The sequence below is a fragment of the Telopea speciosissima genome, chromosome 10, assembly GCF_018873765.1.
Source record: "Telopea speciosissima isolate NSW1024214 ecotype Mountain lineage chromosome 10, Tspe_v1, whole genome shotgun sequence".
Classification (NCBI taxonomy): Eukaryota; Viridiplantae; Streptophyta; class Magnoliopsida; order Proteales; family Proteaceae; genus Telopea; species Telopea speciosissima.
This window is the reverse complement of record NC_057925.1, coordinates 28,094,738-28,111,500: the sequence shown is the minus strand read 5'-3', so window position 1 is coordinate 28,111,500 and position 16,763 is coordinate 28,094,738. Positions and strand designations below refer to the sequence as shown.

Sequence of the window (16,763 nt, the reverse complement as noted above, 5' to 3'; positions counted from 1 at the left end):
GTTGGGTCAGATAGAAAAGAACAAAACATGGGAGTTAGTTCCCAGGCCTGCAAACAAAAATGTAATTGGCACGAAGTGGGTCTACAGGAACAAGCTAAATGAAGATGGTAAAGTTGTCAGAAACAAGGCCAAATTGGTTTGCAAAGGATATGCACAGGTTGAAGGAATCGATTTTGATGAGACTTTTGCACCAGTTGTAAGGCTTGAATCTATTCGGATGTTTTTGGCATTAGCACTGTACAAGGGGTTCAAGGTATATCAGATGGACGTGAAATCAGTCTTTTTGAATGGTAATCTTGAAGAAGAGGTATACATTGAACAACCTGATGGGTTTCAGCTTGGTGATGACCCCAATATGGTCTGTAGATTGAAGAAAGCTTTATATGGCTTAAAGCAAGCACCACGGGCATGGTACTCAAGGTTAGATACATACTTGCATCAGTTGGGGCTTCGCAAAGGTATTGTGGACAGCAACCTGCATGTTATGACAGAAGATAGCAGTAAACTAGTTGTTATTGTGTACGTTGATGATATCATCTTTGGAGGATATTGCGATGACCTATGCAAACAGTTTGCAGAGAAGATGAAATCTGAGTTTGAGATGTCAATGCTTGGTGAACTCTCATATTTTCTTGGTTTACAAGTGAGTCAACGTCAGAAAGGTATTTTCATCTTTCAGATGAAATACACAAAAGAAATGTTAAAGAAGTTCCAGATGGAAGACAGTAAACCAGTGGGTACACCCATGGTCGTGGGATGCAAATTGCGTACTGATGATGAACCCCCCTCCGTTGACCAGACACGTTACTGATCAATGATTGGTAGTCTGTTATACTTGACAGCGTCACGACCTGATATTCTACAAGCAGTATGTTTGGTGGCTAGATTTCAAGCAAGCCCGAAAGAGACACATCTTTTAGCAGTCAAACGAATTTTCAGATATCTTAGGGGTACAGTTGATTATGGAAATTATAGTACTCCAGAACTGATAAATTCACTCTCACGGCATTTTCAGATGCGGATTGGGCAGGCAGCATTGATGATAGGAAAAGTACTAGTGGCGGTGCTTTCTATCTGGGGCAGAGTTTGGTGGCATGACACAGCAAAAAGCAAGAGTCTGTTTCATTGTCTACGGCAGAGGCAGAATATATTGCAACGGCAGCTTGTTGCACTCAAGTGATTTGGATGAAGACGCAAGTTGCAGATTATGGCATTGACAGTTCTGAACCTATTCCTATCATGTGTGATAATATGAGCGCCATCAACATTTCCAAGAATCCGGTGCAACACTCAAGGACAAAGCATATCGACATTCGATATCAGTTTTTGAAGGAGAAGGAGACAAATAATAAGGTGAGATTAAACTTTGTCCCTACATTAAAACAAGTGGCAGATATTTTCACAAAACCTCTTCCTAAGGAGAGTTTTGAACGGCTCCGAGACAAACTTGGAGTTGTCACTCCAGTTGCACAGTAGGAGGCATGTATACAGGGGGAGTTTCCATGACCCTTTGTACTTCTTGTTAAAGGGGGAGAAGTTGGTGTGTGTGTGTAAAGTGGTCTTCACAAGAAATGAATTTCATCAGGTCACGATTCTAACGCAACTAGTCTCGCATCATTTGAGTATCGTACAAGAAAGTTACAGATTTTTTCATGTTGATACGCGAAAACAGAGCAAATCTGGAATAGGCAAAAGTTTTTATACTTAGCCAAAATTTTTGGTCGTTTTTTTTAAGAGCTACTGGAGACAGAGGTTTCCCATTGTTTTGTTAAAGTTCCAGAATCACCACAGGCGTCGGATCGGCATCTAATATAAGATTCCTCTTGGACGTCATGGATTGATGCAAGACTCTATTTAAAAAAGAAGAAAGAGAGAAAGGAAATAAGGAATTTGGTAGTGGAGCATGACATCAGCATGACATCACATCCTATTTCTAACGAATATGGCAATGTGAATTTCTTTGACATGTGTCTTCATTACACATGGTCTTGTCACGAAGAATCTAATTATTTACGATTCTGCCACTGGTTACCAAGTTTGGAGCATCCAACTTTGGAAGGCCATATCTTAGCCATCCGATGTCCAAATGGGATGAAATTTTTTTTTTATTTCGAGTATTTTTTCGAGAGGAATCCATTGGAGCCACTTGCAGAAGCAGAAAACGTAGAGAAAATTTTTTTTATGCACAGAATACTTCAATGGATCGATTTGTGAAGCTGCAATGAGCATTCGGATGTGTGCATCGACTCTCGAAGGGATAATGTAGTAGATTGATCTCTGGAATACACAGGAGAGAGGTATTCTTTTATTTTACAAGTCCTATTAATTTTGGGGGTTTGCTTATGTGTTGAAAACAACCCTAGTTTTGTTCATGTTATTGGGAGGGACTTGTAATGAAATTTCTATATTCATATTGTAATTCCATTCAAGTTGGGGCTTGATTGGATTGGGGTTGTAGCCCTAGATTTTGTTGTTGCGGAGTCAGAAGTAGGTGTTGTAGCACCTGGGCTATTGTAGTAGTCGAATTTGAGTTGAGTATTTGAGGAAATACGAAACCCTTATGGGTATTCCTCCGTGGATGTAGGCAACTTGGCCGAACCACGTATATTTGGTGTACTGTGTGTTTGTTATTTTTCTTGCATATTCTTAGAGTGTGTTTGCTACAGAGTGGTGGGACACTGTCTAGTAGACCCAATCACATTGTGGTGTGTGGTGGACGTCTCTGTGTGTGATTGATAATTACGGGACTGCCCCGGCCAACCTTGAATTGCAATAGGTGAAGTGTCGCAAGTAATTTGTTTACTTGAGATTGGAATTATTGAGATCCACTAATTCACCCCCCCCTCTCAGTGGCACCTGGGATTCACACAGTGAATGGTCAACCACAATCATTGAAGATTTTGAAGTAAGAAAAGTTCTTAGCTTCATTTCTCCATTGCCGATCAAGTTCGCATAAGCACCAAGGCCTTCGGCCACAAGGCTTTATGCCAACCAAGGCCTTTCGGCCACGAGGCTTTATGCCACCAAGGCCTCCAGCCACAAGGCTTTATGTCAACCAAGGCCTGTCGGCCACAAGGCTCTATGCCACCAAGGCATGTCAGCCACAAGGCTCTATGCCACCAGGACCTGTAGGTCACAAGGCGTTCATGTCAACCAAGGCCTATAGGCTACAAGGCCATGTCACTTAGGCTACAAGGCCATGTCACTAAGACCTGTCGGCCACGGGGCTCTATGCCACCAAGGCCTGTCGGCCATGAGGCCCTATGCCACCAAGGCCTATTGGCCACGAGGCTTTATGCCACTAAGGCCTGTAGGCCACAAGGTACTTATGCCACCAAGGCCAACAGGCCACAAGACAAGGATAACACTGAAAAGAAGCAAGACTCAAACATAAAGATTCAAGGCAAGGATAACAAACTACACATCCATGCATCAAGTTTAAAACAAAGCTCGAAACAAAAAGTAAGTATGATAGGATGAAGAGAAAGCAATCTCCACGGCTGCTGCTACCTCATCAATGTCATCGGCAATAGTGGCAATATCACGATCTGGAGATGGTACCCTCGAAGAGGAAGGAGAGGGGGCTCTCGAAGACGGAGGAGGAATTGTACTCGGAGATTGGGCCACCTCGACATCTCCTTTGGAGGAGCAATAGCTGTTGTTGCCTCATCAATGTCTACGGCGGCAAGCGGGACATAGCTCTAAAACTCGAAGAAATTATAACCAGGATCCCTCTCAAGGACGAAACTCACAGTGTCATTCACGTCCAGAGAGTAAACCTCATCACTGTACTCGTAGAACATATCCTCGCAAGCTCAGGATTCCTGAAACTCGGCCACCACATGCTCGCGAACGTGAAGAATATCAACCTCATGCTTCTACTTTACGGCACGAAGCTAATCCTCAAGTGCTCGGACCCTAGCAGATAAGTCTGAAGTCCTGGTCTCTAAGGCGGCCTTCTAAGAAGTTAGTACACAAATCTCATCGGCCATCTTCCTCTCCCGGGCGGCACCCTCCTTGCAAGCAACTTTCCGCTCCAAGACTTCCCTCTCCAGACCCTGTATATGCCGAGCGTGCAGAACATTCTGAAAGGCATGTCTCTCGCAGCATAACACCACTTCTACGATGCGATAAAAAACCTGCACACAAGATAAAGTCAGCAAACCCCAAATACATGGGAACATAAGGGAAAGATAACGAAATGCAGATCCACAAAGGCCATATCTCCTAGAGAGGCTTCAGCAGCGCCGAGTCAAAAACACCCTGTAAGCGATCGCGATCAAAAGGAAGCCGACCCCACTCTCGAGCAATGTCCAGACTCACCATGATAGAATCTTCATCATAAATATCCCAAGGAAGGACAAGGGGGAGGCAGAGGCGGATCCTCGTTGGCACCGGCAGAAAAGATGACATCCTTGCTCATGGAAGAAGAGAGAGATGCAGTGATAGAAATAGCAAAGGGGGAGTGACAACGAGAGCAGGCCGAGGAAGCTTGAAGATGACAGAACCCTTATTTCGACCCTGAGAGCTGGGACCACACTAGGCATGGAGGTCAGGAGCGTAGCCACATCAGCACGACTCGTTATAGCAAGAATAGAGGAAGCATCCTTGCGAGGACGCGAAGCTTGGGGAGCCACCTGTAGAGCTGCCTTTTTCTTGGCAGCATTGGCACAGAAACGATCAGGGTTGGGTCGAAGATTCACTAGCAACAACAACATAGAAAGAAATTGAGTTAGCATCAAGACAAATAAAAAGAGAATCAAAGCACAGATAAAAGACCAAAACAAGAATTCACTGGGACTCAACTTCCAAAAGAATAGAAAGGCTTTCGACTCTAGATGGTGAACGTCAAACTTGTTACCCTTCAGGCACCAAGTGAGAGACTTGTTCTCAAAGTCATTCAGGTCAAGAGAACGGTTCACACTTCTCAGGTCGATCACCCCCCAATGGGTCCGAAGTGGGCATTGAGGGATCATGACAAAAAAAAAATTGATCCCTCCAACACTTAACTGAGTTAGGGATCCTCTCAAAGAAGTCAAAGTTGGCGAAGGGACCCTTGAGGGGACGACGGGAAAAATGGTACCCTACTCTCCTCAACATATAAAAATGCGAGAATAAAGGAACAATAGCGGCACGACCCAGCTAAGCAAAGAACACAAAGAAGCCCAGGATAACCCTCTAAGAGTTGGGTAACACCTGCCCAGGGGTAAGATGCCAATGGTCTAACACCAACTCGGCAAACTTAAGGATAGGGAAGCGAAGGTTGAGGGAGAACAAAACCTCATAAAGGTAGATCTCATCCGCCTGGTGGGAGAAAGCACGATCACCTTCCTCAGGGGCGCGGAGGATGATCTCAGAAGGAATGTGATATAACTGACGTAAAGTTGCTAGATCAAAGGTGGTCACGATACTCTGATACTGTCCCATCCTACTAGTCATATCCATATCAAGGGGAGACACCTCAGAATCATCTCCATCAAAACAACCATCTAAACTTGGGCTCTTGTCAGTGCAGACGGGACCAGTGGCACCCTCCCCCATTGTCACTAAGTAGAGGTCTAGGGGAATGCAATGGAGGGAGAGTGTCCAAATCAGACTCAGACGAAGATGAGCCTGAAATAGTCCCATCAGTGTCATATCCCTCATGTATAGCATCAAGATCAGAGTCACTTGACATGGCCACAGGAAGAGAAGACTTACTCGGATGAAACACCCCAACACCAAGTCAAGCACCTCAAGAGAGAACTGCAACATGCCCAAGCAACCAAGTTAGTACCAAAAGAAAAAAATGGATGATAGTAGACAAACCTGAAGGAGACCATGGGCGAGACCGCAGGCGAGACGCAATGGGCGAGATCGCGGGTGAGACCGTTGGCGAGGCCAATGGGCAAGATCACACACGAGGCCGAGGGCGAGACCGTGGGTGAGACGCAGGGGCCGAGACCTCGGGTGAGGTCGACGGGCGAGACCGCTAGCGAGGCCGATGGGTGAGGCCGAGGGCGAGACTGCGGGTAAGACTGGGGCGAGACCGCGACCAGACCACGGGCAAGACCAAGGCGGGCAAGACCGAGGTCGGGCGAGACTGAGGCCTGACCAAGACCCCACGGGCATGACCGAGAGCGGGCGAGACCAAGAGTGGGCAAGACCAAAAAGAAAAAATAGATACCTCTCCTAATGAGGAAAAATGACAAACACTTGGGGGGCAAGAAAAGTGGACTTAATGAAGAAAGGTGAAAAAAGGTAGAGCTCCAATGAAGAGAGAAAATGACCGGAGAATAAAAAGAGTAGTGGAGAGGGTTTGAACCCCTCACCTCTCCTACTTACTAAGAGGAGAAAAAGACATCTGTTCTAATAAGTGAAGTTCATCCAACGGTCATGAGACGCTCAATCACAAAGTTCCCTCCAAGAAGCTTTAATTGCAACAAACCCCTCACAAGCTTGAAGACGACAAGGACACTACTCTCTTGAGCACTCTGTTCCAAGAGAGTGGGGGGCAAGTGATAAACCAAAAATGCACAAGCCAATTCTAAAATGCCACGTGTCCTGACCCAAAGGAGAGGTTGGCCTAAGCCCGACCACGACAGAACCCATTCGGCAAATCCAAGAGGAATAGACCCAAGAAGTCATCCAAAGATCAAGTCTTCCATGCAAGCCAACGAGGTCCAACCATGACGTCACCGCCAAGGTCTACATCATCTTATCATTAGAAGGATGTTATCCTAAAGAGATTTGATCTTATCCGGACTCATACATCAAGGATCGTTATCCAATACGTGAAGAACACGCATATCTATTTGTTAGGGAACCTCTTCCTTACCAGAACTATACGTCTCATAAAGAGACACCCTACTACGTGATAGACTCTTCCATGAAAAATACTTATCACCAACAAGGACTCTCCACACCGCCATAATCAACTATAAATACTCAGGTGTTCTAACCCATTATTCATCTTGAATTCCAGTAATTCATCTGTTGCTAAGAGATATCTAACTAAGGCATCGGAAAGTCCTAGCCCGGAACCACACCGGTTCCCCTTTATCACCAACATTCTTTTGCAGGTTGCGGCACCCGAAGGACCAATCGACGATTTCCTGACGCAACATATATATATATATATACTAGTAAGAATGCACGTGCAAATGCACATGTGACCATAAGTAGATTCTAAGTAGAGACATTAGAGAGTGGAACTAATGAAATCAGAATTTACTCAATAATATATGCACTTATACCTTTTTTACATTGTAAACAGTGATAGAGAGATAGATAGGAATATATATATAGATAGATATAGTTTTAGATATACTTTTTCTCCCATTTTCTTTCAATTTTTAAACCATGAATTTTAATTTAAAAAAAAAATAAACATTTTTTAATTTAAATAATAATAAATATTATTAATTAAAAATAATTATTAATACTATTTAGGAAATTATAAAAAGGAATGACCTATATAGATTAAGAATAAAAAATTGGAATTTTAGATAAGAATGAAGGATAAAAATGGTAATTGAAAGATTTGCTTTAAATGATAATAAATATTATTAATACTTTTTTTTTTTTGGTAAATAAAATATTATTAATACTAATATCAATTAAAAACAGTAATTAATACTAAAGGTACCAAAGATTATGAAATTATAAGAAAGAATGACATAAAGATTAGGATTTGAAGAATCAAATTCTAGATAAGAATGAACGGTAGTATAGGTAACTAAAAGATTTGCCACTGATTAAAAACAATAATTAATACTAAGGGTACCTAAGATTATGAAATTATAAAAAAGAACGACCTATAGATTAAGAATAGAAAATTGGAATTTTAGATAAGAATGAAGGATAAAAGAGAAAATTGAAAGATTTGGTTTAAATAATAATAAATATTATTAATACTAATATTAATTAAAAACAATAATTAATACTAAAGGTACCTAAGATTATGAAATTATAAAAACGAATGACATAAAGATTAAGATTTGAAAAATGAAATTTTAGATAAGAATGAAGGGTAGAATAGGTAACTAAAAGATTTGCCACAACGTGGTCTTATATAATACTAGTAAATATGCACATGCAAATGCACGTGTAAGCATTTAAGTGGTGGAGAGCAAATTATTTTGGTTTTGTAAGATAATAAGACTTTCTCAATGTGTTCAAAATAGTATCAAATACTTGACTCGGTCTTTACAATACATATTGAATATATCATAAAACATTATGGTATAGAAAAATGAGAGACTATATTAGAAATAAATACTAATAAATACACACTAAAGGAGCAGTGGTAGATAGCATTGTAGTTTGTAGCAAATGATTTTGCAAACTTGGGAGATAGAATGGCAATTGAATTGACATGAGACTAAAGCATTTAAAAGATCATCAATCAAGATTTTATATCCATTGAAGACTGATTTATTAAAATAGGCTGAGATATTTCAACCAAGAAGAGAAATTAGCTACACTAAAATTTAAAAAAAAATGGGAACTATAAGTTGAAAAAAAGTTTTATATTTTAAGACTTTTATAAATGTTATGAAATAATGTAAAATAAAAAACCTTAATATTTTTTCCTTTTTGAACTATTTATGGATTGGGATGTATATTCTCTAATACTTTCTAAATATTTAACGGTCCACAATTTCACAACATTTGAACCAAATAAGGTTCAATAATGTTTGACCCAATTAGGAACTGTTTTTTATTCTTCTAATTGGCATGAGAATCTACCCCAAAAAAAAAAAAAATGGCATGAGAGAGAGAAAACCAAGCTCTAAGGTACGATAGGGATTAATAATGTATAAAGATCATTAAAAAAGAATCCATGCGGATACCGCAACTTTTTTTTTTTGTAGAAATGAGGATAGCACAACCAGTATATAACAAAGGCATCCTAAAAAAAAATATGCCGTAAGAACCATAAAATAACAAAGAACTTATAATCAAAATTAAACAAGTTAGATAGAGACACAATTCTGTAAACTATTGGGTTCTTTATATCATGAAATATTAGTTTCTATGATGCTACCATTGAAGTTAAAATGAAATTATGGATAAGGGACTTGGTGGATTCGAACCACTATCCTCTTGAAGTATGGAGTCATTTCCCACACCCAAGTACTCGGCCAATTGAGCTAAAGACCCATATTTAATACTTGTGAAATCAGGAAAAAAATAATGCTATTAACCAGCAAGATTAATTTCCAACGAAATCCCCTACTTACTTATTTTGCAAGTATCCATGCCACTACACCTAATCAAATAGAGTTCAAGAATTTTCATCTATATCTTTTGAAGTCCACATACAATAAAAAATTCAAGACTAAATTGAAATAAAAGCATAAATATCAAAAGGAAAACTAGAAACAGAGAATTTGAACCTGTAATTAGAAGATGGACAACCAAAGTATTCTTTTTGTACATAGAAAAAATACTATTTGCCTATGCAAAGAGTGTGTGTGTACTTATTTAGATACCCAAAGTAATAATTGTTATGAGGTTTTCCACCATATGTATCTCTAGTTTATTCACTTAATTATTTACTTCAACCCATGGTTAATTCCTTATCTACAATAAACCTAAAATCTCGGACGGACAATGAGATCCTGAGTTTGAAAGACTACAAGGACTAACATCTGGAATACTGAAGCAAATAAAAGAAGAGAAAGTCACTCTAACTCTATGAAAGAAGAAACAACAAAGCCCTGCTAGAAAGTTAATCCAAAGTCCAGCATGCAAAAGGTAATTCAAATGTGAAGGGTTATATTTACTATATTGAAGGACCTAATGACTGGGGGAGAGCTCTAGTTTTAGGGACAAGACCTAGGGCATGGTTTGGGTTCTATGGACATAAAAAAATAAAATAGAGAAGCTAGATTAGCAGTCAGGTATGGACCTCATAATTATCTAGGTTGAATGATAGAAAGGGATTATGGTTTATTTGAGGAAATCTGACCATCATTAGCAGCAGCTGTAAATGTCTCCCTGCCACATGCTCTGGGACTTCTTCATCATCATCAGCAGCATCCTCTCGGATTGCTCAAGCCCCAGGTGCCTACTTCTGGAACTATTATGCCAGCCTTCTTAAGTTGTCCAAGTTATCTGGACATGCAAAATAAACCCAAAGAACCATCAACTATTGGAACAAAAGAATTGCCTACCACTGCCAATCGCAGTTGGGATTGCACTGCTCGTCGAAGCGGTTGCGAAAGTGGCATGTCTCGTGTTCGACATTCACCCCTCACCATGCCCCTGGCCTATGGGCCCTAGTTGGGGCTGAACCCAAAAAAATATAAGAACAAAAGAATTGGCCCCTCAAGTGGAGTTGAACTCTGCAAAAACTAAAATTGGATGAAGTCTACCATCAATTTTCATGATTTATCATAATCCTAATGCAACCAATATGGGAAACAATCCAAGTGTTGGCAGTTATTGAGATTTGAACTGAAATAGACAAAAAATACAATTGTCAAATATAAAAAGCTATGTATGGATCTAAATAATCACAAATCTCACATCTAATTAGTTGTACCCCTGGGGTTTAGAAACTGTATGACAATGCTCTCCTTGAATATGTTTACTTTCTCAATAGCAGGGATGCCATTCACCCCTACTCTCTTTAGAGTGCTCTAGAGCCTTTTGTCCTATCTTGATCTGAAAATATCAAGCTTTTGCAGTAATCAGGAATTAGAAACAAAATTTACAATCTATGGTACCAGAAGCCCTCATAAATCTTAAACCAACATAACAGCTTTGTACAACATGTAATTTCATTAATTTTACAAAGACAATGTAGAAAGAGCAAAACCCATTCACCATCAATTGCACGTTTGGAAACACCATCAATAACTATCTGTCAAACTACCCAAGAGATATCTTTCCCTGCCTCATACCAGCTAAACCACAGTGGATTGTGCATAGTATTATGACTTATACAGAGAATCTTGTTGTGAAAATAGGTAACCCATGAGGGCATCGTAATGAAAGTTGAAATATTCAACAGTGCTAATACAAATAAATATTTCTGAAAATTTAGGGGTTTATAGTTTAATTGGTTGAAACGTACCGCTAGATTTTAGTATTTTCTAGGCCTCAAGCATTTTCCTTATTTCCATCCCCCACAAACGAAGCATTCTACTTTGAGAAAAAAATGTAAACTATTGAAATTCAGTCCACAAGAAGTTAAAATGACATATGGTTTAAAAAATTCCATATAAAATTTTAAATGCTTCAATCACCAGGATTTCCAAACTTGATTAATGTCTTAAAAATGCACACAATCAAAGTTTTGATCTAAAAACTGTGTTTTTCCTAATTACTACTCATCTTGATATAAAATTTTCAAACGTTTCACTTGACATATAAGGTCAACTATTGAATTTTATTTCGTCATTCAATAGAAATTTAAGAGACATTTATAAGAGAAAGACCAAAGGAAACTACTCTACATTAAGTAATTGCAACTAAAACAAAAAATTTCAAATAGGTAATTTCATTCTTTGTGATGTTCTCATAAACAGATTTCAACAAAATCTTAGAAGTTTTAAAGTACCCCAGCCAAAAGACATTGTCCCAAATTATATAGCACACAAATAGAATCAGTAAACTTGAATTTGTTTAATCTTTAATCTCAAATTTGTAAGAAATTGACCTTAAAAACCTTACTCACCCATGTATCTTATTTTTAAGACTTCCCACAGGAGCTCCTCTCAAACCCAATCCAAGCTCGATTCTGAAAACACTACAATGCTCCCAAATTAAACCATCAAAAAATGCAATAAGTTAAGGAATCCTGGGGAAGCAACCCATTTCAATTGTGCAGAAAATTCTACATGCAAAAGAAAATCAATATAAACTAAATAAGAAATTACTTAATCTTCTTTAATCACACCGAATCATCTCTATCTTCATATCCAAAGCATTAGACATTACCTGTGAGTACCTCACATCGTTGTAATCCTTCTTCCTGTTCAAAAATCAGAATGAGATTTTAACAGAATCATGAAATGTGCCTCTTGTTAGGATAAGAATACCGGCTCGGCCAGAACGAGCTATTGTAATCATGCGATCCAGGTCCAGCTCGAGAAGACGATCGAGGGACAAAGGTGTCATTGCACATGCCCAGCGAGGGAGATATCCTACGAAGCTTACGTAGGACACTCCAAGTCTATCAGGGATCGACATGGTCCTAGACTTCCACCCACGTCACGCCTAATCAGGCGCGTGGGAATCAACGAATAAACATTATCTCTGGATTACATTCTCCAACGGTCTCACTCCACTCCGGGATTTCAGCTTCCCTATTCCAGCACAACTCGGACTCTCCACCACCTTAAATAAGGGAGGTAACACACGTCTAAGCCATCTAAATACTAATTTTTTTGACTATTGCTCGGGGATCTAACTTAAGCATCGGAGTGAGATCGCCGACTTGGCCCGATACTCTCTGCTAATCCTTGTCTTGTAGGAAGGATCCGCTCCGAGAGGATTTCTCACGCAACAGTTTGCCGCCGTCTATGGGAACGATACAATACTCAAAGTCTTAGACTCTCCGTTTGGCTGAACTAGAGATCATGGCCGGAGAACCCAACATCGTTCCCTCCAATACTCAAGCCCCACCGGCCATAGACAACCCGGTGACTCGTCAAACGACGAAGAACACCCGGGGTGGTGGGAATGCGGGAAAGAAGACCCAATAATGGCGGACGACAACTGCTGCCGTCGACCCTCAGTTACCCACGGCAGAGGAAAGGTCAAGAACTCAATCCTCTGCCACATTGGAGGCTGACCCGACAACGACTCAGAACCTAGGCCAGACCAGCCGCGGCGTTCAAGCTTTGCCACCTCCTCCACCGGTGTCCCAGGGATTTGTCCTCGAAACAGATCCCGGAGCGCCCGCCAATATCGGTCAAATCCAGGACCTACAACTGCAAGTTCTGAACCAAAGTGGGATTCTGAGGGAGATAGCTCGGGAGGTGCAGGCGTTAAGGACAGCCACTGCAGTAGCCACCGCGGCTACAGGTCTGCCACCAGCACCGATACCACCACCGGCACCATTGCAACCTCATATACTCCCAAGAATTGCCCGGGAGAATTCAAGGATAGCGAGAGATGACGTACGAGCATCGGGAAGTAGAGCAGGATCATCACACCCATCCAAGCGAGAGCTACCTCCTCCGGGAATAGTGCGTACGGGGAACCTGCCTACTCGGAACAGTCCCTCGCGTGTGGAGGATCAATCAATTTCCACCGGCCAGAGAACTCACAGCCGGTCCGAAAGAACTCATTCCAGGGCCTCAGACATACGCACTAATCGGGTAGACCCACCAAGGCTACCCCATCCAAATCTTAGAGACGAGTTGAACGCACGGCGCACACGCATGAACGCCATCAACAACCAGGTCGAAGAAAGCGAGCTTGACCGTGAGCTCAGTGAGATGAACACGAAAATTGCGGCCCTGGAAAGGGGGACAACCCCAGACGAAAGCTTCAAGCCGGGCCAACATCCCTTTACGAGGGAGCTCATGAGAGCAGAGCTTCCCAAGGGTTTTAAACCCCCCCACGTTCGAGGCTTATGATGGGAAAGGTGACCCCAATGACCACATCAGCTACTTCAATGCCATGAGGACAGTCAATGGTGGGTCCGATGTGGTGTCCTGTCGATCATTCCCCACCTCTCTCAAGGGGCCCGCGGGGTTGTGGTTCGCCAAATTAAAGCCTAACTCGATCCGAAGCTTCACAGAGTTGGCCAAAGCCTTCGTCAGCCGCTTCCAGAGCAGTGTGAAGCAAAAGAAGACTGCAGCCAATTTGTTGGCTGTCAAACAACGCTCTGATGAGTCCATCAGAGATTACATCGCCCGCTTCAACGCCGAGAGTCTGGAGATTAAGGACCTGGACGATGCGATGGCTTTCAACGCCCTGCACAACGGAGTCACCAACCACGATCTAGTAAAGTCGCTGGCGCTAGATCCGGTGACAACTATGCCACAGCTGCTAGATCGTTGTTACCAATATGCCAACATGTTCGATATCATAAAGACGAGAAAAGTAGTGGATGGAAGAGCTACCGAGAAGAAAAGGACGAATGAAAAGGAAGACAAGAAAGGGGACGGCAAGAGAGCGAGGTCAGAGAGGGATTCAAGTCCCGAGTATACCCCACTCAATACCACCAGGACTAAAATCCTGATGGAAGTATCGGATCGAGGGCTACTGCAACAGCCCTGGCCAATGTTTTCAAAACCGGAGGATCGGTATCCGAACAAATTTTGCGAGTTCCACCGAAAGATAGGCCATGACACGGAGGACTGCAGACAGCTAAAGAGGGAAATAGAAGACGTGATCCAGAAAGGCCACCTAAGGCGTTACGTCAAGGAGGCGAGAGAAAACCCTCGAGGTCGAGAAACCACAAGGAATGACTGGCGAAGAGATGATAAAGCCCGAAGAGGGGGAGATAGGGATCGCCCAAGCGATCAGAGAAACAATCATCGGGAAGTCAGGAGAAACCAGGACGAGACCAACACATCCACAGCCCCGGCTATCCTCACCATCCTGGGAGGACCAGGGCAAGAGTCAACTCGCCAAGCTAAGGCGAAAGCCAGATTTGTGGCAGTAGCGGAAATCTCCGAAAAGAAAGCGCGCATGGAGCCTGAGATCACTTTCTCAGATCGAGACATGGAGGGGTTGAGCTGGCCGCACGACGATGCTGTCATGGTCCAGGCAGTTATAGCCAATCGCGTCCACCGGGTCTTAGTCGACAGAGGGGCATCCGTAGATATGCTATCTTACGATGCATATCTATAATTCGGGTTCAAGAACGGTACACTGAAGCCTGAGACTGCACCCTTATACGAATTCTCGGGAACACCAGCGCCAATTGAAGGGTCAGTAGAGCTCCTGATGACAGCGGGAACCGCCCCATACCAAAAAACCGTGAAGGTCAACTTCATGGTCGTTCTGGCAGCAACAGCCTACAATGCCATATTAGGTAGACCAAGTCTGAACGAGTTGGGAGCGGTAGTTTCTACCAAGCACCTGAAGGTCAAGTTTTCCACCCCTAATGGCATAGGGGAGTACCGGACAGAGCAGAAAAAAGCCAGGGAGTGCCACGCAGCATTCCTAAAGGGCATCAAGGGCTACTGTAGAGGAACAGCCTATCAGGTAGAGGTCGTTGACAACCGCGAAGGAGACAAACGCTATCAGAGGGGTAAACCAGTTGAGGAGCTTGTGGAAGTCCAATTAGATGAGCAGAACCCAACCAGGACAGTTAAGATCGGGTCCTCGCTAAGCCAGGAAGAAGCCAGGGAGCTCACCCTATTCCTCAGAGGAACAAGGACGTGTTCGCCTGGTCACCGGCAGATATGCCAGGCATACCCCGACACGTCGCGGAACACGCCCTGCACGTGGACTCTAATAGAAAACCGGTGCAGCAAAAAAGGACGTTTGCCCCAGAGAAGTAGGCCGCGATGAAAGAAGAAATAGAGAAGCGAAAGGCGTCTGGCTTTATCAGAGAAGAGCAATTTCCTACCTGGCTCGCAAACGTGGTAATGGTACCCAAGCTGAACGGGAAATGGAGAATGTGCGTTGACTACACCGACCTTAATAAAGCTTGTCCCAAAGATGAATATCCCTTGCCCCGGATCGATCTGCTGATAGACGCAATGGCTGGGCACGAGAGGCTAAGTTTCAATGGAGATTATGAGGCCAAAGATGATCGCATGGCAGCATATTTGAAAGAAGCGAAACAGTTGCTGAGCTCGTTCGAGAGCTTCAAGATAATCAGGATTCCACATTGTGAGAACGAGAAGGCAGACGCACTTTCACGTTTGTCCAAAGAAGAACTAGCACAGCTTGACAGCTCAATATATATTAAACAACTTTATGGACCCGCTCATCTAGTTCGAGAGGTCATGTTGGTTGAAGTCGAGCCCAACTGGATGGATCCGATCGTCGCGTATCTAAAAGACGACATCCTACCCCAAGACAAAACGGAAGCACGAAAGGTCCGAGGTCGCGCTGCCCGATATACGTTAATAGAAGGAGAGCTTTACAAAAGGTCGATCACAGGCCCGCTGTTAAAATGTCTAACTCCCACACACGCCATGAACGCCTTGTCAGAGGTCCATCAAGGCATTTGCGGTAGTCACATGGGGGGACGCCACCTGGCCTACAAGATTCTGAGAGCTGGACTCTATTGGCCCAACATTCAGAAGGACGCCATCCAATACGTGAGGAAGTGCGAGCCATGTCAAAAATTCGCAGACATACCGCGGCAGCCCGCTACGGAGCTGGCTTTTATACTTAGTCCAATCCCCTTTGCTATGTGGGGGATGGACGTACTGGGTAACTTCACCCCAGCCTCAGGGAATAGAAAATATCTTGTGGTCGCGGTGGACTACTTCACCAAGTGGGTAGAAGCTTAACCTCAGCCAAAATCATGCGACAACAAATGGAGAAATTTTTCAGGGACAAGATTATCTACAGATTCGGCCTGTCAAAGATCCTGGTGACAGATGACGGGAAACAATTTGACAACCAGCAATTCGATGCATTTTGTGCCCAATACGGCATTGAACATCGAACGACCTCTGTAGCATATCCACAAGAAAATGGTCAAGCAGAAATCACAAACCGCACCTTGCTCACAGGAATAAAGAGAAGGCTAACTGAAGCAAAAGGAAGGTGGGTCGATGAACTACCAAGTGTACTATGGTCGTATAGAACTACAGTTCGAATGCCCACGGGGGAGAGCCCATTCAGGCTTGCCT

General features: G+C 42.8%; 1 protein-coding gene across 1 annotated transcript; it reads left to right on the top strand.

The window, feature by feature from the left end:
• Positions 1-13,620: 13,620 nt before the first annotated feature.
• On the top strand, positions 13,621-14,799 carry LOC122643464. The gene has a single exon (XM_043837083.1). It carries the CDS (start codon positions 13,621-13,623, stop codon positions 14,797-14,799), a length of 1,179 nt encoding a protein of 392 aa, XP_043693018.1.
• The last annotated feature ends 1,964 nt before the right edge of the window (positions 14,800-16,763 follow it).